The 25,556-nt window shown below is 39.7% G+C and overlaps 1 protein-coding gene across 1 annotated transcript in view; it reads left to right on the top strand.

Moving 5' to 3' along the window:
- Window positions 1–25,556, top strand: part of mchr2a (melanin concentrating hormone receptor 2a) — a 54,638-nt gene that overhangs the window by 13,321 nt on the left and 15,761 nt on the right. The window contains exons 2-4 of the mRNA XM_060820718.1: window positions 8,692–8,902; window positions 12,065–12,274; window positions 23,230–23,424. Of these exons, the coding sequence (XP_060676701.1) occupies window positions 8,718–8,902; window positions 12,065–12,274; window positions 23,230–23,424 (590 nt within the window). The 5' untranslated portion in view covers window positions 8,692–8,717. The remainder of the gene's footprint in view (window positions 1–8,691; window positions 8,903–12,064; window positions 12,275–23,229; window positions 23,425–25,556) is intronic.

Raw genomic sequence — 25,556 nt, 5'->3', positions numbered from 1 at the left:
GGGAAGCACTTAATGAATATTTTTCGACAGTATTCACTCTAGAAAACGCCAATGTTGTTGAGGAGATTACTGAGATATAGGCTACTAGACTAGGTATGATTGAGGAGAAAGTGTGGTCTGCAGATGCTGCAGATCAGAGCTGAAAATGTGTTGGTGGAAAAGCGCAGCAGGTCAGGCAGCATCCAAAGAAGGGCTTATGCCTGAAACGTCGAATCTCCTGTTCCTTGGAGGCTGCCAGACCTGCTGCACTTTTCCAGCAATACATTTTCAGCTAGGTATGATTGAGGTTCACAAGGAAGAGGTATTAGAAATCCTGCAGAGTGTGAAAATAGATAAGTCCCCTGGGCCGGATGGGATTTATCCTAAGATCCTCTGGGAAGCCAGGGAGAAGATTGTTGAGCCTTTGGCATTGATCTTTAAATTGTCATTGTCTACAGGAATAGTTCCAGAAGACTGGAGGATCGCGAATGTGGTTCCCCTGTTCAAGAAGGGGAGTGAGCCTTACTTCAGTTGTTGGTAAAGAGTTGGAAAAGGTTATAAAAGATAGGATTTATAATAATCTAGAAAATAATAATTTGATTAGGGATAGTCAGCACAGTTTTATGAAGGGGAGATCATGCCTCACAAACCTTACTGAGTTCTTTGAGAAGGTAACCAAACAGGTAGATGAGAGTAAACCGGTTGACGTGGTGTATATTGATTTCAGCAAGGCATTCGATAAGGTTCCCTACAGTAGGCTATTGTACAAAATGTGGAAGAATAGTATTGCGTGAGATATAGCAGTTTGGATCAGTAATTAGCTTGCTGAAAGAAGACAAAGGGTGGTGGTTGATGGGAAATGTTCATCCTGGAGTCCCGTTACCAGTGGTGTACCACTAGGGTCAGTGTTGGGTCCACTGCTGTTCGTCATTTTTATAAATTACCTGGAGGAGGGCGTAGAAGGGTGGGTTAGTAAATTTGCAGACGACACTAAGGTCGGTGGAGTTGTGGATAGTAACGAAGGATGTTGTAGGTTACAGAGAGACATCGATAAGCTGCAGAGCTGGGCTGAGAGGTGGCAAATGGAGTTTAATGCGGACAAGTGTGAGGTGATTCACTTTAGTCGGAGTAACCGGAATGCACAGTACTGGGCTAATGGTAAGTTTTTTGGTAGTGTAGATGAGCAGAGAGATCTCGGTGACCAGGTACACAGATCCTTGAAAGTTGCCACCTAGGTTGACAGGGTTGTTAAGAAGGCATGCAGTGTGTTAGTTTTTATTAATAGAGGGATCGAGTTCCAGAACCATGAGGTTATGCTACAGCTGTACAAAACTCTGGTGCGGAGTATTGTGTACAGTTCTAGTCACCGCATTATAAGAAGGATGTGGAAGCTTTGGAAGGGGTGCTGAGGAGATTTACTAGGATGTGCCTGTTATGGAGGGAAGGCCTTATGAGGAAAGGCTGAGGGACTTGAGGCTGTTTTCGTTAGAGAGAAGAAGGTTGAGAGGTGACTTAATAGGGACATATAAGATAATCAGTGAGTTAGATAAAGTGGACATGGAGAGCCTTTTTCCAAGTATGGGGACGGCGAGCACGAGGGGGCATAGCTTTAAATTGAGGGGTGATAGATAAAGGACAGATGTCAGAGGTAGTTTCTTTACTCAGAGAGTAGTAAGGCTATGGAATGCTTTGCCTACAACGGTAGTCGATTCGCCAACTTTAAGTACATTTAAGTCGTCATTGGACAAGCATATGGACATACATGGAATAGTGTAGATTAGATGGGCTTCAGATTGGTATGACAGGTCAGCGCAACATCGAGGGCCGAAGGGCCTGTACTGCGCTGTAATGTTCTATGTTCTATGTGACTCTTTGTGTCATCATAATCCTTGTCTTCCCAACTTATTTGTGACTTTCATAAATTTAGCACTCATTTTCCTCTTCCAAGTCATTAACATATATTGTTAATAATTGTGGCCACAGCACTAACCCTGTGGCACGTCATTAATTCTAGGTTATATCCTGAGAATGACTCCTTATCCCAAATCTGTCTTCTATTAATTAGCCAATTTCCTATCCATGCTCACATACTACCTACAACACTATGGTCTTTTATTTTATAATGTAATCTAATGTGCAATAACTTATCAAACACCTTCTGAAAATCCAAATCATTTGCATTCACTGCTTCTCCTTTATCTATTAGTAAATTTGTCATGCATGATGTATTCTTGGCTATGCAACTTGTGAAATCCATTCTCACCCTTGTCCAAAAATCTGGCCTGAAGTACATGCTGAGGAATGTGTAAACATGATCCTATGCTTTTTGCCAAAACCCCTGTCTTTATCCCACACTTCCCTTCTGCAGTTACTCTTTCATGTACAAAGAACTGCCACTTACATTTCTTGGAAAAGTCCTGCACCATTTCTTTCTGATTACAATGATTTTAAGAGCTCTTGCAAAAATACATAATGCAATATATACTAACTCTCTACTGAAAAACAAGACCAAAACTCTGAGAGTCTCATGTTGATGTCCTTCACCAGCCCCACAAGAGGATACCTTGTGCAACAAAATGCATGTCAGTTAAGAATGGTTAATAGAAAACTTTAAAAGGTGAGGTCCAACATGGCAGTGCATGTTCAAAATCAATGTAAGACACTGTTGTCACAATCTGCCCACTCTGCACATTTGCAGCAATATGCATGAAATGGAACCCTTCTAATTGTGATGCATCGCAAGCTGCACCAGAAGCAGATCAGTCATCATTTTCAACATTTCTCAGCTTCATTGCAGAATCCAATCGTACAACTCCTATATCATTACAAATCATACATTTTGTTCTTTTTAAAGTACATTAAAGTATTATTTACTTTTTAAACACTGTTAAAACTTCTGTCCACCGTTTCATGATTTTAATAATTAAGTCCTTTCAAAATGTCAAAAATGACTTGTTTACAATGCACAGTCTTTGTCTCCACTGTGCAGTTCCATAGGTCACAAGATTACTTTTTATCAAGAAATTTCTGGCAATTTATCCTAAATTTATCCTCAACTGCTTTCACATTGAATAGGTCTGAAATCAGCGTCTCGTGTAATCAGTATTATTACCAACTCCCTGATACCTTTGAAGACAAACATCAACTGTCAAAGAAATTAACAAAATGGCAGCTCATTACATGCCTCAGTCATTCAATACTGATTATACATCCCGTCTAATGATAGTAAATGCAAAGGAGTTAACATTATTTTTGAACTGAGGTCATGACTTGTCATTTTTAATACAAAATTACAAAAGTGAAAGCTTTTATAAAAATAATTTAAATGGAATATTATCTAATACAAAGAATCAGAATATTTACAGCACAGAAAGTAGCCCATCATATCCATTACTAAGCTTGGCATAAGCAACTCAGCTTATCCCAGCCCTTGGCTTTTTCTTCACATCCCTGATCAGATAATTATCCAATTCCACTTTGAAAACTGCAACTGAATCTGTCTCCATTCTCTAATAAAGCTTTTCCTCATATTCTCTTTGACTCTTTTGGAATTCACCTTTAATCATTGCCCTGTAATTTCTGACTCTTCCTCTGACAGCATCATCTTTTCTGTAAAAATCCTGTCCAGGCGCTTCATGATTTTGAAATCTAGCTTCTCAAATCTATCTGGTATCCAGAAAGCATTCTCATAAATGTTTCATGTTCTCTCTGAGGCCTTCATATCCTTCCATAAGTGTAACAATCAGCAATCAGAAAAGACACAGCACTCGACTTAAGGCCAAACCCATTTTTTACAAACGTTGGAATATTTTTGCATTTGTAATATTTTGCCTCTATAAAGCCCAGGATACCATGTGCCTTATTATCTGCTTCCTCATCCTGCCCAATACAAAAATAAAGTTTCTTCTGTAAGTAGGCCCAGTTGGACTGTTATAGTGGTTTAAATGATACTTGACACATACAAAGCAAAGGCTGTTTTCCACTAGTGCGCCTTTGGGGATACAACACAAAAGATTGACAAACTTACATACTTATTAACTTTACAGTTAAGCTTGTCACTTAGGCATACAATTTGTTGTGTGACCAGGAACAGTATAAGATAATTATAGTATTAATGTCTCATTGAAAGACTGGGCCTTGGTTGGGATAAACATTTTCCATCGTAAGGCTAATCAAACTCTTTTGTGCCCATGTCCAGTGAGTGTGTCCCTTGTAAACGCAATCAGGTTCCCAATATGCAACTTTTTTTTCTGTAATATTAACAAATTTTTACTTATACGTACATTATCATTGTTATGTCTCCTTGTGTAGCTAAATGACTCATGCGTCCTCTAGATCTGAGCAGTCCTTCATAAAACTCACATTCAGTACGTTTTGTTTTAACACTTAAAGTCTAAGTGTCACATAACACCAAGCTGCAGACTGCTGGATATCAATTTACCATCCCTATATCTACATTGTTGTAGAATTAATTCCTGTACCTATGGACATCAATTGTGTCTTTTGCTCTTTGAAGCCACATTCATTGGTTGCTCCTTGCCCCAGTTTCTGATGGCCTGTTAGGAGGTTAGACTTACAAGTTCCAATGAACCTGTACAGCTATATCACAAACTTGCCCCCAGATCTCTTCCTATCTAAATGCAGCCCTTTAGGCAATATTTTTATCAGTGATTATCAGCATCTACACCAGTAGCAAACTTCACATTCAATAATGAGTCCAACCTGGATTACCAGCTATACCACCAACTCTGTGTGGTACACAATTCTAATCCAGGGATAAGACCCCAGTCTCAAACCATCTGCCGCTCCTGTGTGTTTTTGAGTTTGGCTTCCACATCCTTTCCTAGTTGTTTGATGTCCTGTCGGATTAATTGAATGTGCTTCCCTTGTGTCCCAGCTTCTTTCTTCATCTTCTGTTCTGGCATGTTTTGGATTGGCTTCCCTTTAAGAAACAGGTATCTCAACAAGTCTTGGGTTCGATGATTGATTATACTCATCTCGTCCCTGTGCTGAGGTTAGACGTTAGATATAACCAAAAATCTGATTGTCAATGGTACTTGGGTGTGGAAGCAAAAACTTGAGTTGCTCACTGGGCAGTATATTACTATTCTGCTTATGAGGCACACTGGTGGTCTCATAGTATTCCTCTTCTCTACAAGTGTTGGTTCGTGGTAGATGCTGGATATTTTAAGAGTGCAGCTTAGGAAGATAATAAAATCATACATGGCTTTCAACTTATCCTTATGAACAAGTACGACCTACACCCAAGCAGTAAGCCACATGTTTGGGTACAGGAAAGTCCTTCAGCCGTTTGCTATCTCCCCTAATCACTGTATTTTTGTGCATTATACCGTTGTGATGGTTAAAGTCAAATTGAGCATAAAAGTCCATTGGAACATTGCTCTGCTCAATGTAATTTATATGTGAACAATTCTTTATAGCCAATAACTAATAATTCATTAATAAATTTCAAGCAGCTCTATACAATTATTCTAGCAATTCAAATTTCTATTTACAATTAAATTGGCAACTCAGGCGGTAAAATTTAGCCATGTAGCCAGCCCATATCCTCATGTGCTTTTACTCGAATTAACCAGCTTCTCTCATTCAGGCTCAACAGGTTATGCAAAATGTGAACCTGCAATCAACATTCACATCAATTAGACAATTTAATGATAAATAAATTGAGTACTTCTTGATTGCAAGAGATGTTACTTGAGTTTATTGGATAGGCCTGTTGGGTTCACAACAAACTGACTCAATTCCTTTCACAATTATGGTTGCCAGGCAAATCAGCAAGTCTGCAGTTTCCATAATAAAGAGAACATCGCAGATACTGGTTGTCACCAATTAATCTTTATTATTCATCACATTTCCATAATCCTTGATCTGTGTCAAGTGTTACAACCGAAATTTCCTTTTCATTTCCACACGTGGCTACTAGCACTTTATAAGGGCATTGCCAGCAAAGTGCTAAGCCTGGTTTTGCAAGAGGACCTATTCTTGATTCTCCTATATAGTCATAACTGGGTTAATGATCAGTGAACCTTAGCTTTGACTACTCCAACTTCTTGCTGCTATTGCTGTGAGGTTCCATATTATCTCTTCATATTATGTACAACCATCCCTTGAGCTAACATACATTCTCACCTGCTCCAGGCAATCGTATAATCATGCACTGCTCCAAGTGTACATCTACTATCCATGTATGTGGTGGTTCCTTTTCTTTCCCTTTCAAGAATTTGCTGGAGCTACAAATTATTATCCTGTCTTAAACTAGCTTTTAATATTATATTTTGGAACTAGACAATTTGTTCAAAGAGCACCAATCAGTTTGTTTAAAGTGCACATTGCTTGACCACACAGTGTAATGATTTCAATTCAGCAATGTGTGGATCTCAGAGCTCCCTGGGCTATTGCATTCCCGGAGGATAGACTACATTTAAATGGCTTCTTCTTTGACTTTGGGTATGAAAGATTGGAATTTAAAAATGACTAGATCTTTATGCACAGTTGTGGAACTGTTTATAAGCTTTAAAGTAATACCAGCTATTCTTACTCAGTAACTTGAACTTTTACATTTTGATAATTTCCCTCAGCCCTGTTGCTTAATTACAGAGTGTTAGATGAATTGTCAAGTATGTCCAAATCTCTCAGTTTTTTTTTTCACCTTCAGAATTTAAATCACCTAACAGGTTTGTCTGTTAATTCCAAATAGCAACATTGGAAATAAAAGTAAATTTGCCTTAGTCTTTCAAGAATTGTGGCAATTATCAGAATCCTCAAATCTTAAACTTTACACCATGTTTTTAAACAAAGAGTAAAGAACAGTACAGCAGAGGAACTGGCCCTTCAGCCCACCATGACAGCACCAACACATGATACATTTCTCAACTAAAAATCTTTTGCCTCTACACAGTCTGTATTCCTCTATTCCCTGTTGATTCATATATCTGTCAAGACACTTCTTAAAGTTGCTTTATATCTGCCACCATCATCCCCTCTAGCAGTGCATTCCAGGCACTTACCTCCTATGGTAAGTGCAAAAAACTTCCTTCTCTCATCCCCTTTAAACTTATACATTAAACCTATGTCACAATTAATTGACATTTCACCAATGGAATAAAGATTCCAACATTCATTTTTGTCTATATTTCTCATAATATTGTAAACTTCTATCAGGTTGCCCCTTATCTGCTGACATTTAACTGAAAACAAACCAAGTTTGTCCAACGTCTCCTCTTTAGTTAACAACCTCCAAACCACAATATCATTTCTGGACCTTCTCCAAAGTTACCACATACTTCTGGTAGTGTGGTGATCAGAACAGCACACAATATTCTAGATGTCGCCGAACTAAACTTCTATACGATTGCAGCATGACTTGCCAATTTTTTATATTCTATGCCCTGACTGATGAGGCAATCATGCCATATGCCTTCATGACCACCTTATCCACTTGTGTTGCTACTTTCATGGAACCGTGGACCTGTATGTCTAGATCCCTCGGTGTGTTTATGTTGCCACGGGTTTTGTCATTTACTGTATACTCCCCTCCTGCATTGTACCTTCCAAAATGCATCATGTCACGTTTGTCTAGATTAAACTCCATCTGCCATTTATTGGGACAACTGTCCAGCCTATCTATATCCGGTTGTATCCTCTGGCAATCCTCCTTCCTATCCATGGCTCCACCAATCCTTGTGTGGTCCACAAACTTACTGATCAGACCACCTATATTCTCCTCTAAGATACTTATATAGTTAACAAACAACAGGAGTGCCAGCAGTGATCCTTACGGAAGAACATTGGTCACAGATCTCCAGTCAGTAAAATACCCCTCCACTGCTACTTTGTGTCTACTATGACTAAACCAGTTCTCTATCCAATCTACCAGCTCAGCAGACCTTATGTGACTTCACCGGCTGAGTTTCTCCAGCAATTTCTGCTTTTGCTTCAGATCTTAGCAGCCTCAATTCTTTGTTTTATTATATTTTAATGTTGTTAACTTATGTAATTAACAGAAATAGAAAGCTTTAACATACCTATTCAAACAAAGGGGAGAAATAATGTTTAAGTTTTGTGAGCAAAAGCCCAGTCAATGATATGGGTTTAAAATGACCTTAGAAGTGTAGAGGGTGGGTAAGGAGGTGGAACGTGTGGAGAGAGAGTTCAAAAGTGGGGCCTCAAAAAAAGGTAAAATGAGGTGAGCAAGTAATGCACAGGTGTTGGAATGAAAGAAAGTGGTGAATTTGAGGTTTGGGGCATTTTGTTGGAGGTGAAATGGATGATTATAGCATTGATAGAAGTAAGAGAAATAGAGGGTAAGGCCATGAAGGAGTATAATTATAGAGATAACAATTTCAAATACGATGCCCCAATGGACTGAGAGTCAATAAGAAGAAGCTATTGGGTGAGCGTGAGAAAAAAATAATATCCAGCGATAATATCAGCATTGACATGACCCTTATAAGTTACACCCTCTGATAGTGTCCAGGGATGTACAGGTTAGATGGATTATCCATGGGAAGCACAGGATTCAGGAATAGGATGGGAGGATGGTATTAGGTAGAAAGTTCTTCAGTGGGGTGGTGTAGACTCGATGGGCTGAATGGCCTGTTTCCAAACTGTAGGGGATTCTATTGATTCTATGATCCTTTCTAACTAGAATACCTACTCTTAATTATAGTACTATTTTTGTTCTCACTGCAGGAGCAAGAATCAAAACCATACAGACAATGAATGGATCTCAGACACTGTATCGGACCTGGCACAATGAATCTGATTGGATAAATGAGTCCTTCACCGCTGTACATTATCACATGTTTGATATGGTAGAATCAATACTCCTTCCTTCTTTCATTGGTGTTATCTGTTCCACAGGATTGGTCGGAAATATTCTCATCCTCATTACCATTACCAGGTACAGAGAAACAAAACTGAAAGATTAAGGAAGCTACTGGTATTCAGATTGTACCAGAAGCATTCAGAATTATTGAATATTAATGCTTATATTTTAGTTGAAGCAAGGTGTTATTTTGAGTCATAAGCTTTTAGAATAACACAGAATTCTATCTGGTAAACACTTGCATTCTTCTGCTGTCAAGTTATACAAAGATAAGGAACAATTGTTGGTGCAGGCGTTCCAAAGCAGGTAAACAAGTCTGACTTAAACATTCTAAATAAACCTGTATTTAAATCAAAAGTAAAATAAGACACTGAAAAATCAGTATTAATTGGCAAATGTCCCACTGATCTTTAGATATTGGTGATTTTGTGCTATAAAAGATCATTAGACATTTTTTAAAGGTGAATTGTAAAGGGAAGATGTATTCCTCAACCCTCAGACAGTCACAAGTCAGTCAGCGCCTTGCAAACTCTAATAGTTGGTTTATTAAAGTTAGAATGTGACTCCCACTCTCAGGCACAGAACATTCTGTACACAATTTGACCAATCTGATTGGCTGGCCATATTTTAGTCTCAGCAACGCCAGAACACCATAGTGGTCAATGCTGGAACAACAGTTGAAAATGTGTTGCTGGTTAAAGCACAGCAGGTCAGGCAGCATCCAAGGAATAGGAAATTCGACGTTTCGGGCATAAGCCCTTCATCAGGAATGAGGAGAGGGTGCCAGGCAGGTTAAGATAAAAGGTAGGGAGGAGGGACTTGGGGGAGGGGCGATGGAGATGTGATAGGTGGAAGGAGGTCAAGGTGAGGGTGATAGGCCGGAGTGGGGTGGGGGCGGAGAGGTTAGGAAGAAGATTGCAGGTTAGGAGGGCAGTGCTGAGTTGAGGGAACTGACTGAGACAAGGTGGGGGGGAGGGGAAATGAGGAAACTGGAGAAATCTGAGTTCATCCCTTGTGGTTGGAGGGTTCCCAGGCGGAAGATGAGGCGTTCTTCCTCCAACTGTCGTGTTGTTATGTTTTGCCGGTGGAGGAGTCCAAGGACCTGCATGTCCTCGGTGGAGTGGGAGGGAGAGTTAAAGTGTTGAGCCATGGGGTGGTTGGGTTGGTTGGTCCGGGCGTCCCTGAGGTGTTCTCTGAAGCGTTCCGCAAGCAGTTTCAAGAAGAACTGAACTGAAAACAGTAAATGCTGGAGATCACAGCGGGTCAGAGAACATCTCTTGCTCCAATATGCAGTGGAATTTTCCTGTTCTTGGAGGTGGTGGGAGAAGTGGTGAAAAGAGAAATAGGATTCAATGAAGAGTGCAGGAGGGCAGGCCAAGAGCTGCACCAGGCATACAGAAAACTGAGATGTCAATAGCAACAAAACAGAATTATTACTTTGGTAAGCAGCATAGGCATCAAGTGATAGACCAAGTAATTCCACTACTAATGGATCAGATCTAAAATCTGCAGTATCTAGTCTTGAATGGTCATGGATAATTAAACAACTCACTTGAGGAGGACGTTCTTCAAATATTCTTATACTCAGTCAAGGGGGAGCCCAGCACATCAGCGCAAAAGTTAAGGCTAATGCATTAACAACAACCTTCAACTTGAAGTGTTGAGTGAATAATTCATCTCATACTATTCCAGAGCTCTCCAGTGTCACATATGCCAAAATTCAACCAACCTTTTTCATTCCACATGTTATCAAGAAAACCTTAGAGTCACTGAATACTGAAAAGATTATGGATCCTGACAATATTCTGGCAATTGTCCTGAAGACCTGAAATCCAGAACATACCATCTGCAACACTGGCACTGACCTAACAATGTGGAAATTTGCCCCAGTATGCCCTATAAATGAAAAGCAAAACAAATCCAACCCAGTCCATTGTCACCCCATCAGAATATTCTTGATCATCAGTAAAATGATGGAAGGTGCCTGTTATCAGGCAGCACCTGGTTCGTGCTTTCCTGCTCAGTTTGAGTTCCACCAGGGCCACCTAGCTTCACATATTCACGTGTGCAAAGTTAGTAAAGAGTTTTACCTAACACCAGGAGCACTATCACGCACATCCTAATCTGCATAATTGCATTAACCTGTCACTTTGTGTTCATAAATCTGCTCCCAATAGATTCACTTTCTGCCTGATCATAAGTTGTTCATGATCTCTGCACATGCACATCTTCTCCATTTTTTTCACCCCACTATTGATACTCATATTTCCAGGCATCTAGGTCCTAAATTCTGTAGTTCCATTTCTGTCTGACCTACTCCTTACCCTTCTTTATGGCCAAGCTTCAAACCTGCCTTTTTGGTCGAGGTTTCAATCACCCCTGATAATAAGCCCTTCTCTGACGTGGTATCAGTTTTTATCTGATTGTTCTTCACAAGAGTGACTTGGATTATTGGCAACTTTCTAGTTTAAAGACGCCATGTAAAATTACTCAGCTCATAAGTGGCCTGATGCTCTTGTAATTGCCGAAGGACTATGTATTTCTTTTTACCAATTTAATAAAATTGAGGCTAGTTTGAGTTCAATCAATTATCCTACAATTGACTACACTGCCCATAGTCCAATGGAAGTTAGGAACATTGTTTTTAATTCATAAATTCCCCATCCATGTTGCACACTGGGAACATAAATCATTCAAAGTGCCCTCTGATGCATTGAGGCAAATGATGAAAAATATGAAGCCTAATGCTTTCTCACTCACTTGAATATACCTGCATGAAGTAGGTAGTTGGTAGGTTTGGAGCCATTGTCGCTGGGATTCCTCATCCAACCATTATCTTTATGGTTGCAAATCCATGCACCATAAATATCCAAATTTGCAGTTTGTTCAGGACAGATTCCTTGCTTGGAGTGTTATGTCAGAAAATTATCGCAGATATTACACTAAAATTACATGAATTAATATATACTTTGATAAAAATACAGAGACAATTAATTTCTTAAAATAAATATATATCTAATAAATTACCCTTAGTAAATGTTAGAATTAACAGGACATGTGATTATAATTGAGCAATGCATATTATTGTCATCACACTGTAGTCTCCTTTACTGAACCCATTGCTTGAATAAACCCATCACTAAACAACATGAAGTATCTCTCATGAGGCACCAAATATATTTAATTTACTGGGCATTAATATCAATTCTGACTAAATTACATTTGGATTTGTTTCAGATCAGTGCGGAAGACCATTCCAGATATTTATATTTGTAACCTAGCTGTGGCAGATTTGGTTCATATTATTGGAATGCCATTTCTGATTCATCAGTGGGCACAAGGAGGCAAGTGGGTGTTTGGCAGTACTCTCTGCACCACTATCACATCACTAGACAGTTGCAATCAGTTTTCGTGTTGTGCAATTATGACTGCTATGAGTCTGGACAGGTAAGCAAGAGAACAAATTTGTTAAGTTAACAGATCTTTAAATTAATCAAAAATAACTCTTTTTAAAAATTAATTCATGCATGTGATGTGGACACACTTGACAATTAAGGCCAACATTTTTAGTTTTTTGCCAGTTGCCTAATTGAATACGAATCAGTGACTTGCTCAGTCATTTCAAATGACAATTGAGAGTCATGCACTTTGTTGTGGGTGTGGAATTACATATAGGCCAGAGCAATGAAGGAAATATTTCCTTTTCTAAAGATTATGAGTAAAACATGTGCACTTTTTAATGAGAATGCAGTTACTTAATGGCTACCATTATTTTTAATGATTTGGAGACAACCACCTGATAAAGGAGCGGTGCTCCGAAAGGTAGTGCTTCTAATTAAACCTGTTGGACTATAACCTGGTGTTGTGTGATTTTTAACCTTACTGTTATTAATTTTGTTTGAATTTCTCAGCTACTGTGTTGAGATTTGAACTCACGACTCCAGATCGATCAATACAAGCTTCAATCACATACCCACGCCTCATCTTGTACTGACCTATCCAGTTATGAGTGTTAAAACATGGAAGCAAGTGCTGGGAACTCAGTCAGGTCTCACAGCTGGGAATTTAAGAGTCAGATGTACATCAGTCAATTCAATGAAATGTCCATATCACAAGATGTCCCACTATCTAAATATGATAGAAGATCACTCCAATATATTTTCTTGGTTTGTTATTAAGCCACTTCAGCGTTACAGACTCATAGAGTCATAGAGATGTACAGCATGGAAACAGACCCTTCGGTCTAACCCGTCCATGCCGACCAGATATCCCAACCCAATCTAGTCCCACCTGCCAGCACTCGGCCCATATCCCTCCAAACCCTTCCTATTCATATACCCATCCAAATGCCTTTTAAATGTTGCAATCGTACCAGCCTCCACCACTTCCTCTGGCAGTTTATTCCATACCCAAACCACCCTCTGTGTGAAAAACTTGCCCCTTAGGTCTCTTTTATGTCTTTCCCCTCTCACCCTAAACCTATACCCTCTAGTTCTGGACTCCCCAAACCCAGGGAAAAGACTTTGTCTATTTACCCTGTCCATGTCCCTCATAATTTTGTAAACCTCTATAAGGTCACCCCTCAGCCTCCGATGCTCCAGGGAAAATACTCCCAGCCTGTTCAGTCTCTCCCTATAGTTCAAATCCTCCAGCCCTAACAACATCCTTGTAGATCTTTTCTGAACCCTTTTGAGTTTCGTAACATCTTTCTGAAAGGAAGGAGTCCAGAATTGCATGCAATATTCCAACAGTGGCCTAACCAATGCCCTGTACAGCCGCAACATGACCTCTCAACACCTGTACTCAATACTCTGACCAATAAAACAAAGCATACCAAATACCTTCTTCACTATCCTATTTATCTGCAATTCCACTTTCAAGGAGCTATGAACCTGCACTCTAAGGTCTCTTTGTTCAGCAACACTCCCTCGGACATTACCATTAAGTGTGTAAGTCCTGCTAAGATTTGCTTTACCAGAGTGCAGCACCTCACATTTATCTGAATTAAACTCCATCTGCCACTTCTCAGCCCATTGGCCCATCTGGTCAAGATCCTGTTAAATCTGAGGCAATCCTCTTCGCTGTCCACTACAACTCCAATTTTGGTGTCATCTGCAAACTTACTAACTGTACCTCTTTTGTTCGCATCCAAATCATTTATGTAAATGACAAAAAGTAGAGGGCCCAGCACTGATCCTTGTGGCACTCCACTGGTCACAAGCTTCCAGTCTGAAAAACAACCCTCCACCACCCCCCTATGTCTTCTACCTTTGAGCCAGTTCAGTATCCAAATGGCTAGTTCTCCCTGTTACCATGAGATCTAACCTTGCTAATCAGTCTCCCATGGGGAACCTTGTCGAATGACTTACTGAAGTTCATATCGATCACATCTACCACTCTGCCCTCATCAATCCTCTTTGTTACTTCTTCAAAAAACTCAATCAAGTTTGTGAGACATGATTTCCCATGCACAATGCCATGTTGACTATCCCTAATCAGTCCTTGCCTTTCCGAATACATGTACATCCTGTCCCCAGGATTCCCTCCAACAACTTGCCCACCACCACATCAGGCTCATTGACCTATAGTTTCCTGGCTTGTTCTTACCACCTTTCTTAAACAGTGGCACCATGTTAGCCAACCTCCAGTCTTCCGGCACCTCATCTGTGACTATCGATGATACAAATATCTCAGCAAGAGGCCCAGCAATCACTTCTCTAGCTTCCCACAGAGTTCTAGGGTACACATGATCAGGTCCTGGGGATTTATCCACCTTTAACCATTTCAAGACATCCAGCACTTCCTCCTCTGTAATATGGACATTTTGCAAGATGTCACCATCTATTTCCCTACAATCTATATCTTCCATGTCCTTTTCCACAGTAAATACTGATGCAAAATACTCATTTAGTATCTCCCTTATTTTCTGTGGCTCCACACAAAGATCGCCTTGTTGATCTTTGAGGGGCCCTATTTTCTCCCTAGTTACTCTTTTGTCCTTAATGTATTTGTAGAAACCCTTTGGATTCTCCTTAATTCTATTTGCCAAAGCTATCTCATGTCCCAGTTTTGCCCTCCTTATTTCCCTCTTAAGTATACTCCTACTTTCTTTATACTCTTCTAAGGATTCACTCAATCTATCCTGTCTGTACCTTACATATGCTTCCTTCTTTTTCTTAACCAAACCCTCAATTTCTTTAGTCATCCAGCATTCCCTACACCTACCAGTGTTTCCTTTCACCCTAACAGGAATATGTCTTCTCTGGAGTCTTGTTATCACATTTCTGAAGGCTTCCCGTTTTCCAGCCATCCCTTTACCTGCGAACATCTGCCCCCAATCAGCTTTTGAAAGTTCTTGCCTAATACCATCAAAATTGGCCTTTCTCCAACTTAGAATTTCAACTTTTAGATCTGGTCTATCCTTTTCCATCACTATTTTAAATCTAATAGAATTATGGTTGCTGCCCCCAAAGTGCTCCCCCACTGACACCTTAGTCACCTGACCTGCCTTATTTCCCAAGAGTAGGTCAAGTTTTGCACCTTCTCTAGTCGGTACGTCCACATACTGAATCAGAAAATTAACTTAACAAATTCCTCTCCATCTAAACCCTTAACTCTATGTCAGTCCCAGTCTATGTTTGGAAAGTTAAAATCACCTACCCTATTCTTACAGATGGCTGAGATCTCCTTACAAGTTTGTTTCTCAATTTCTCTCTGACTATTAGGGGGTCTATAATACAATCCCAATAAGGTGACCATCCCTTTCTTATTTCTCAGTTCCACCCAAATAAGTTCCCTGGGTGTATTTCTAGGAATATCCTCCCTCAGTACAGCTGTAATGCTATCCTTTATCAAAAATGCCACTTCCCCTCCTCTCTTGCCTCCCTCTCCAACCTTTCTGTAACATTTGTATCCTGGAACATTAAGCTGCCAGTCCTGCCCATCCCTGAGCCATGTTTCTGTAATTGCTATGATATCCAGTCCCATGTTCCTAACCATGCCCTGAGTTCATCTGCCTTCCCAGTTAGGCCCCTTGCATTGAAATAAATGCAGTTTAATCTATTAGTCCTATCTTGTCCCTGCCTGCCCTGACTGTTTGACTCACTTCTGTTCTCAATTGTACCAGTCCTCAGATTGATCTCTTTCCTCACTATCTCCCTGGGTCCCAATGCACCCTCCCCTCTCCCCCCCCAAAACTTACCAGTATAAATCCTTATAAGCAGCTCTAGTAAATTTCCTTGCAAGCGTATTAGTCCTGTTGCTATTTAGGTGCAATCCATCCTTCTTGTACAGGTCACTTCTACCCCAAAAGAGATTCCAATAATCCAAAATACACATACAGCATACACCCAGCTCCTCAGCCAAGCATTCATCTGCTCTATCCTCCTATTCCTGCTCTCACTAGCTTGTAGCACCGGGAGTAATCCAAATATAACTACTCTTGAGGACGTCCTTTTTAAATTCCTGCCTAACCCTTTGTAATCTCCCTTCCGAATCTCAACCTTTTCCCTTGCTATCTCATTGGTTCCAATGTGGACAATGATCTCTTGCTGGCCCCTCTCCCCTGTGAGAACATTCTACACCCTCTCTGAGACATCCTTGATCCGGGCACCAGGGAAGCAATACACCAGTCTGCTTTCTCGCTGCTGGTAACTGAAACATCCGTCTGTACATCGGACAAGAGAATCCTCGAATGTAATTTATCTCTTGGAACCTGACGTACCCTTCATTGCATTAGAGCCAGTCTCAATACCAGAAACTTGGCTGTTCGTGCTATGTTACCCTGAGAATCCATCACTCCCTACGTTTTCCAAAACAGCATACCTGTTTGAAATGGGTATATCCACAATAGACTCCTGCACTAGCTGCCTACCTCTCTTACCCTTCCTGGAGTTAACCTATCTACGTGACTGTATCTGAGACTTTCCCCCCTTCCTATAACTGCCATCCATCACATACTGTTGCTGTTGCAAATTCCTCATCGCTTCTATCTGTCTCTCCAACCGATCCATTCGATTTGATAAGATTCGCAACCATAAGTACTAAATTTTAAGTAATTTAATGTGAGCTGATGTAAGCTTATGTTGGCAAATATTTTGTCACTTCATTTCCACTTCAAGCTTTGGAACTTCGTTTGTGAGTGTATCAGTGATGTTGGAAATGTAAGTTGCTGTTGGGACAAAAGATGCAATATTAGCAACTTTTAGATATTGCTGGTTTTTATTTCTATTTCAATGTGAATGGTTCGATTTTAGTTTCCATTGTCTGTAAACATTGCTTGCTTTGTGTGTGGGAAATCGTGTCTTGTGAACTTGATTGAGTTTTTTTAACGAAGTAATGAAGAGGATTGATGAGGGCAGAGCGGTGGATATGATCTATATGGACTTCAGTAAGGCGATTGACAAGGCTCCTCATGGTAGACCAGTTATCAAGATTAGGTCTCATGGAATACAGTGAGAAAGAGCTATTTGGATACAGAACTTGCTCAAGGGTAGGAGAGAGAGGGTGGAGGTGGAGGTTTGCTTTTTAGACTGGAGGCCTGTGACCAGCGGTGTTCCACAAGGATCAGCGTTGGGTCCACTGCTATTAATCATTTATTTTAATTATTTGGATGTGAACATAGAGGTTTGGTTAGTAACAGATGACACCAAAATTGGTGGTGTCGTGGACAGCGAAGAAGGTTACCTCAAAGTACAATGGGATCTTGATCAGATGGACCAATAGACTGAGGAATGGCAGATGGTGTTTAATTTAGATAAATGTGAAGTGTAGCATTTTGTAAAGGCAAATCAGGACAGGACGTGTAACTTAATGGTAAGGTCCAAGGGAGTGTTGCTGAACAAAGAGACCTTGGAGCACAGGTTCATAGCTCCTTGAAAGTGGAGTCACAGGTAAATAGGATAGTGAAGAAAAGTGTCCATATGGAACATAGAATAAGGTATAGAACAATGTATGCTTGCCTTTATTGGTCAGTGCATTGAGTATAGAATTGGGAGGTCATGTTGTAGATATACAGGACCTTGAAAAGGCTGCTATTGGAATATTGCATGCAATTCTGGTGTCCCTACTCTAGGAAAAATGTTGTGAAACTTGAAAGGGATTGACAAGGATGTTGCCAAAGCTGGGGGGTTTGAATTATAGGGAGAGGCTGAAAAGACTTGGGGCTATTTTCCCTGGAGTGTTGGAGGCTGAGCGGTGACCTTGTAAAGGTTTATAAATTCATGAAGGGCATGCATAAGGTAAACAGACAAGGTCTTTTTCCCCAGAGTGGGAGAAACCAAAACTAGAGGCTTTAGGTTTAAGGTGAGAGGGACCAAATGGGCAACTTTTTCATACAGAGGGTGGTGCGTGTATGGAATGAGCAGCCAAAGGAAGTGGTGGAGACTGGTTCAATTCCAACATTTAAAAGGCATCTGGATGGGTATCTGAATAGTAAGGGTTCAGAGAGGTTGGGGCCAAATGCTGTCAATTGGAACAATTTTTATTTATTATCTGGTCAAATGGACGTGTTAGACCAACAGGTCTGTTTCCCTGCTGTACATTTCCATGACTCTATGACTCTGTAATGCGATGTTATTGTGGAGTCTGCCACGAGCGGAGCATGAAGCTTCACAATGGATTATTGATGATTATCTAATGCATACAGGATGACTTTTTTCATTTATTCTCCTGAAGTGCTCAAATACTGATAAACTTTCCAATTTTGAACTCTTTGCACTGAGCATTATATATCAGTCAAGAATTCAGCCAATGGAGATCAATATCTCACAGGATATTCTGCTCTTTAAAATTAAAATTAAATGGCAAAAAATCCTGCATGGCCTGCTGACCTTCATACCAGAATTCCTGGCGTGTTCTCTAAATACAGAAATTTGTGGAATGGAAATAAGGATTCATAAAATCCAAGGGGTTATTTCAAAACTACCCAACCTGTGGATGTAAGTAGTGAACAGTTACCATCAGCACCAGATTGTGACTAGGTTCCCATCATCTGGGATAATAACTTACTCTCCTGAACAGCTCACAGAACACTCTCCTCAAAACTCGTGTCATCCATTTTTCCGTAAGCATACTCAGCCCTGATAGTAATGTTATCATCGGGAATGTGTGTGTGTGTAAGTCACTGTCAATGATTGAGCACCAGACTCACTGCATACGCTTTTGACACTGGATGTATTACACTGTGCAGCCCAAAGGCCCAGAAGTTACATACATTTATATTAAATAATATTATTAATCTGGAACTCATTCACGTTAAAGACGACAGATATCAATACTGACACTACTCTTCAATATACAAAGACATTTTAGTCATGGTCTGTTAGATTCTTTCAATGATATATTCAGAGCATGAACTATTGACTTACATTTCACTAGATCAATTTATATGTCAGCTCCTTGAGAAAATGGCTTAATGGCATTATAATAACATTGACCTAAGATGAGTGGTTCAATGAAAATAATTAATAGGGGATCAAACTGTTCTATTTCCTTAACATTTTTTTGTCTTTTTATGTATATAAGTATCATCAATATTGTATAAAAAGGACTGCTCTCATGCTATAATTATCGGTTGATATACTGAATTATGTATCAATTGAACTGAATATTTTGAAGGGAAATCTAAATCTTGAATTTTGATAATCAGTGAAAAGCAAAAAGCATTATTGAATGCAGTTGAAGGACAAAGGTAAATTTCAAGTGTGTTATTAGTTGAAGGGAGGAATCTCCAGACTTCCACTTCCTTACAGAAACGTGCCATCAGAAAGGTTAGGTCAAAAATTCACACAATGTGCAGAACAATTTTAACCTATTTTTCTCTTTTAGCTGTAATCTACCAACTATGTTTCCAGAAATTGTGGTGAAAATCTAAGCATTTGTTTGCTTTGTACCTCTTCTCCATGTAGTTTATGTATCAAAACTCAAACTGTATTTAAAAAATAACACCAGCAGAGATGCCATCTTTCAAATGAAACACTAGATTGTCTCCCTCTCTGTCTTCTCAGATGAACATTAATAATCCCTTGACAATATTTTGAAGACATTTAGCATTATGGCCAGTATCTATACATCAATCTTACAAATGATCTAATATTGTTCCATTGTAGCTGTGGGAACTTGCTGTATGTGCATTGTCTCCCACTTATCCATTTATTTCTGCATTTCAAAAGTACCTGTCTGCAAAGTACGACTGAACATCCTAAAGCAGTGAAGGGATGCTACATAAATTGAGTTCAAACTAGTGTGATGTTTATGATGTGTGCATAATTTAATAGATTACTATACACAGAAAAGTTCCTTCCAATCATTTCCATCTGTTAGCAGTGCTGATTGACCACACGAGTCATCTTACGATGAACTCGATGAATGTATCAGATCTGGCTTGAAATTATTAATGGGACTCTCACAGCCTCAGCTGAAGTGAATTCTTTGGCTTTCTTTATTTTTGTTCATGGGATGTGGGATGTCACTGGCAAGGCCAGCAGTTGTTGCCCGTCCCTAAGTGTCTTGAACTGAGTGCCTTGCGAGACCATTTCACAGGGTCCACATTGTTAAGGGTTTGATATTAGAGATAGGCCAGACCAGATAAAAACAGCAGGTTGCTTTCACCGAGGGGAATTAGCAAAATCATACAGGATTTTTATGACAATGGTGATAGTTTCATGCCTCCCATTACTGACTAAATCTCAGTTCCAGATTTTATTGATTGAATTCAAATTCCACTAGCTAGCACGGTCAGACTTGAGCCCATGCCCTTACCGGGTTTGTATGGGTTACTAATCTAGTGATGTTCCCACAAGGCCACCATCCACCCTTTTACTGGTTTAGGTATAAACCTAAAAGGAAATGGAGAAACGTGTTGCAATAGCAAGTTGTTATGATTTAAAATGCATTGACTGACAGGGTGTCAATAGTAGATTCAAAACTGAACTGGATGAATGCCTGAGGTGAGGTGTCTATTTGCATATTTTGAAATTGCTCCTTAAATGGTTGCAACTGCATCACTGTTCACCTATCCCTTAACCGAATTTGCCAGTTCATTTTGGCTAGTTCTGCTTTTGTGCCCTTATAATTGTCCTTGTAATTATAAGTTTAACATGCTAATGCTTGATGTACTCTTCACTCCTTCAAAATGGTTGTAAAATTCAATTATACTGTGATTGATGCTGTCTAGCAATGCCTTCACTAGGAGGTTATTAATTAGTCCCACCTCATTGCACAATATCAGGTCGAGTACAGCCTGCTCTCCTTTTGACTCCAGAATGTGGTGTTCTAAAAAAATTATCCCAAAACATGCTATGTACATTACATTTAGGCTATTTTTGCCCATCTAATTTTTCCAGTCTATATGCAGATCAAAACCTCCCTTGATTTTGTCATTTCTTTCTGGCAAGCTCTAATATTTCTTTCTTATTCTCCATCCTCCCATGTGATAGCAGACACGGAGCTTGTGTTGCATGTGACTTCTTGTCATTATCGTTTCTCATCTCTACCCAAACCACTTCAACATCCTGGTTTCCTGAGCTTAGGTCATCTTTCTCTGATGTGCTAATACCTGTTTTTTATTCTTACATGTAATTTGGGTGTTGCTGACAAGACCAGCATTTGTTGCCCATCCGAATTGCCCTTGAATGGCTTGATGGGCCATAATAAATTAATTAAATAACACAACAATCTCCCCACCTTTTCTTTGCTGTCCTTCCCTAAGTGTCATATATCTATAAGGCAGAAGTGGGTACTGCAGATGCTGGAGATAAGAGTCAAGGTTAGAGTGGTGTTGGAAAAGCTCAGCAGATCAGGCAGCATCCAAGGAACAGGAAAATCAAAGGGCCTTTGCCCGAAACGTTGATTTTTCAGCTCCTTGGATGCTGCCTGACCTGCTGTGCTTTTCCAGCACCATTCTAATCTTGACTTATATTTCTATATATATATATATACACACACACATATATATATTTTGATGTCATGACCAACTTTACAGATGACACAAAGTAGATTTGAGAATCTAGGACCAGCGGGCATAATCTCAGAATTAAAGTTCGCACATTTAAGACAGAGGGAGGGATTTCCTCTCTCAAACGCTAGAAAGTCTGTAGCATTCCTTACCACAGAGGGCTGTCGAGATTATGTTGTTAAGTATGTTCAAGCTAAAACAGACAGATTTTTAATCAGCAAGGAAATCAAGAGTAATAGGGAAAGAAAAGAAAGCAGAATTAAGGATTAGGATATTGGCCATGATCACATTGAATAGGAAAATGGACTCGATGGGTTGAAAAAGCCTACTTTTGCTCCCATGTCATATTCTCTTATGTGCCCTTCAAAGTGTAAGTCCAAATGTCTGTCATCCTATAGCCATAGCTCTGTATTGGCAACTGGATCATACCCATTTATTTCTATTTGTGTTGTTACTTCATTTGTTTTATTTTAAATGCTGCAAGTATTCAGTTAAAAAGCATTTAGTTTTCTCCTTTAGTTTTGTAGCTTTTAGCCTTTTCTATGATTCATTTTTAAAACTGTACACTCTATTCATTCCTGTTGCAGCCAGTTTATCTCTTCTCATATTAATACCTTTCTCTCATGCCTTGTCTCTGATATGATACAACTTTCCAAATTTGATCCTTTGCCCACGATTTACATTTCTTTAGATATGCTGCTTACTAAACACTGGATCTAGCATGGTTCAGATAAAGATCATTCCAGTCCAGGCCCCACTAACCCAGTACTGGTGCTAGTGCCCTCATGAACCAGAAACCACTTCCACTGCACCAGTATTTGACCTATACTTTCATCTCTCTGATCTTGTTTCCCTAATTCCAATTTGCAAGTAGTTCAAGAAATAATCCAGAAATCCTCATGTTTGAAGTTGTTCTCCTTAATTTGGTGTCTAGCTGTATGGAGACACTTGTCCTGCCTGTGTTGTTATAACCTGCAGTTATTGACAACTGCATCCTCCCCCTCCCGCTGCAAGTTCCTCTCCAGTCCTGAGCAGATGTCCTGAACTCTAGGACTGAGCCGGCAACAAAGACTTTTGGACCAAACACAGAAATTGCTGAGAAGCTCAAGAGGTCTGGCAGCATCTGTGGAGAGAAAGCAGAGTTGACATTTTGAGTCCTTCTTCAGAACTCCTCAAACATAATGCAAAGTCTGAGGCTCCTGCAGTGGTGCTGTTTCAGTCCACCGACTTTCCCAGTTTTAACTTAATCCTGGTTTAACTCCTGGAGCAGCATTTAGTAAAAATGCAGTCCCAGCAGACATGAGAAATCTCTAAAATATTGTTTGCATATCCTTTATATAAGTTTCAAGCAATGCTCTGACAAATTAATCATTGTTATGAAAAAGAGTTGTGTAAAATGAAAAGTCTTGATGGTTTTTGAAAGTCTATTTGATTTTTTGGTCCGTAGGTACCTGGCCCTTGTACATCCATTCCGTCTGACAAGTTTCAGAACCAGGTCGAAAACCATTAAGATCAACCTCTGCCTTTGGGCAATTTCAATTCTATTGGCCCTTCCTGTCTGGACACATGCAAAAGTCATTAAGTTTAAAGATGGCTTGGAAAGCTGTGCTATTGATCTATCTTCGCCCCAGGACATACTTTGGTAAGTTTATTATAAAATGAAGCTCCTAAATGCTTGGGAAGTCATTTAGTTTTAATTGAAAATTGCAAAGAATTTACAGCATAAAACAAGGTGAGTCAGTTTAATCCACCTGTTCTAGTGTTTTTGTTTTCTTCTCCCACCATCTGTCATCCCATCAGAATAGTCTTCTGTTTCTTTCTTTCCTGTGTATTTATCTAGCATCCCTTGAAATATATTTATGTAATTCTCCTCAAATATTCCATGTAATAGTAAATTCTTCATGCTAACCCATCTTTGGATGAAGAGTTTTAATGCAGCATCTCAAATTAATTTGGTGAGGAATTGTACAGCATTTAATAATACTGTCTGATTAAACAAACTTGCTGCCGCTTTCAAAATGTTCATAGACTTAATTTACTTAACTCTGAAGTTGAAGCTTGTGCTAGGGTATTTAAATATATCATTAACTTATGCTGAAGTAATTATATACTTTTCACAGATGATATTAAAAACGTTCAAGAATCATTTCTTCAGTTGGGGTTGTTCACTTATATTTTTGTCACAATGCTTCATAAAATTCATCTCAAACCTGCTTAGGAAAGAGGCTACGTGAAGCAGTGGGGATTGTCCCTGCCTCTAAGTCAGGAGCTCCAGATTCAAATCCCATTCCTGCTTTTGATGGGAAAGGGAGGAGTATTGATAATGTGGTCATGTGTCTTCTTATAAATCTTTCTAAGATACACCAATGACAGGCAGTAAGATTGGGAGAAAATTCTGGTCTGCCATGTGGAGTCTTTATCATCACAATCCTTAGCTCCAGACTGTGGCATGCATGTCAAAGTATATGTTGCCAAAGCAACTCATCACTTGGCTTGACAACCAATGTGGATCACGCTGGTGTCAAGAACATGGTGTTCAGGTTGGGGTGAATTTGCGATCTAACTCCTTCTCCTTCATGTGCTGAAGATTGAGGGCTGAATTTTCCCAGCCCCTTAACAAGGTGAGCAATGATGAGCCAGTTAGGAAAATATAGCGAAATTGGAAAAATTAGATTCCTGATATTGAGGATACGTAATTCTAATTTTACATTTCTTTCTTTCAAAATACACTTTGTCTATAAAAAATTTTACATATGTACATAATCACAAACATAGGTCGGTTCTGTGCAATAGTGTATCAAGGAAACAAACAAATATTGGAGTCTGACTCTGTCCAAACAAACCAAAGGCATCTCTTACTTGAACCAGGCTATATTTACATACATTTGGGGTGCCAGGAAGATCTGAATGGAATCCTGTTTAACTTCAGTAGGATTGGCAAGACAAGAATTTTGCTTGTGAGATAGAGTCATGAAGTCATTGAGCTGTACAGCATGAAAACAGACCCTTCAGTCCAACTTGTCTATGCCAACCAGATAACCTAAATTAAACTAGTCCCATTTACCAGCATTTGGCCCATCTCCCTGTAAACCCCTCCTATTCATATACCTATCCAGATACCTTTTAAGTTGTAATTACACCAGCATCCACCACTTGCAGAACTTGTGACTACATGCATTAGCATCACATTATTATCTATTTTCACCTCATTTATCTACAGTTTACTTTTCTCTAACATTGTGGGAAGAAATTGGGCATGTCAACTCTCAACATGAAAGGTACATGGGTACTTAGTGTCTCCAGCTCGCCACCTGTGCCTCCAAGCCTATATGCTGGCAACAATCCTCTCAACACCTCAGGGCATGCATCATGGGTAGCCACTGTCTGCAATAGTCCCCTTCCCCAGAGGTTGGCACTGGGCACGCACCAGCCTCCCCATATCATCATGGCATTTCTCCACATCATTTAGAATATAGTTATCCACTTCAATGCTGCAGTTTGGTGTGCACTAACACCTTGCATTTCAATGCTGTTGCAAGGCTGCTTTGTACACAGGCACAGGCACCCATATCATGGATTGGACCAGTGTGCATTTCAGAGCTCTTTATTTGCTCTCCTAATGCTCAGTCACACTGCACCTACTTTGATGTCCACAGAATCCCTGCCTTGCGTTGCTTTGCCTTTTTGTGTACATATGCATTATTCAGAGCTTATGGGCTCAATTTGCCTCTGTTTTACCTTATGCCTTAGTGTAAATATAACATCTGGTAATTT

The sequence above is a fragment of the Hemiscyllium ocellatum genome, chromosome 3 (assembly GCF_020745735.1).
Source record: "Hemiscyllium ocellatum isolate sHemOce1 chromosome 3, sHemOce1.pat.X.cur, whole genome shotgun sequence".
NCBI classification, from domain to species: domain Eukaryota; kingdom Metazoa; phylum Chordata; class Chondrichthyes; order Orectolobiformes; family Hemiscylliidae; genus Hemiscyllium; species Hemiscyllium ocellatum.
Note: the sequence above shows the minus strand (reverse complement) of the source record. Positions and strands in the feature narration are given on the sequence as shown.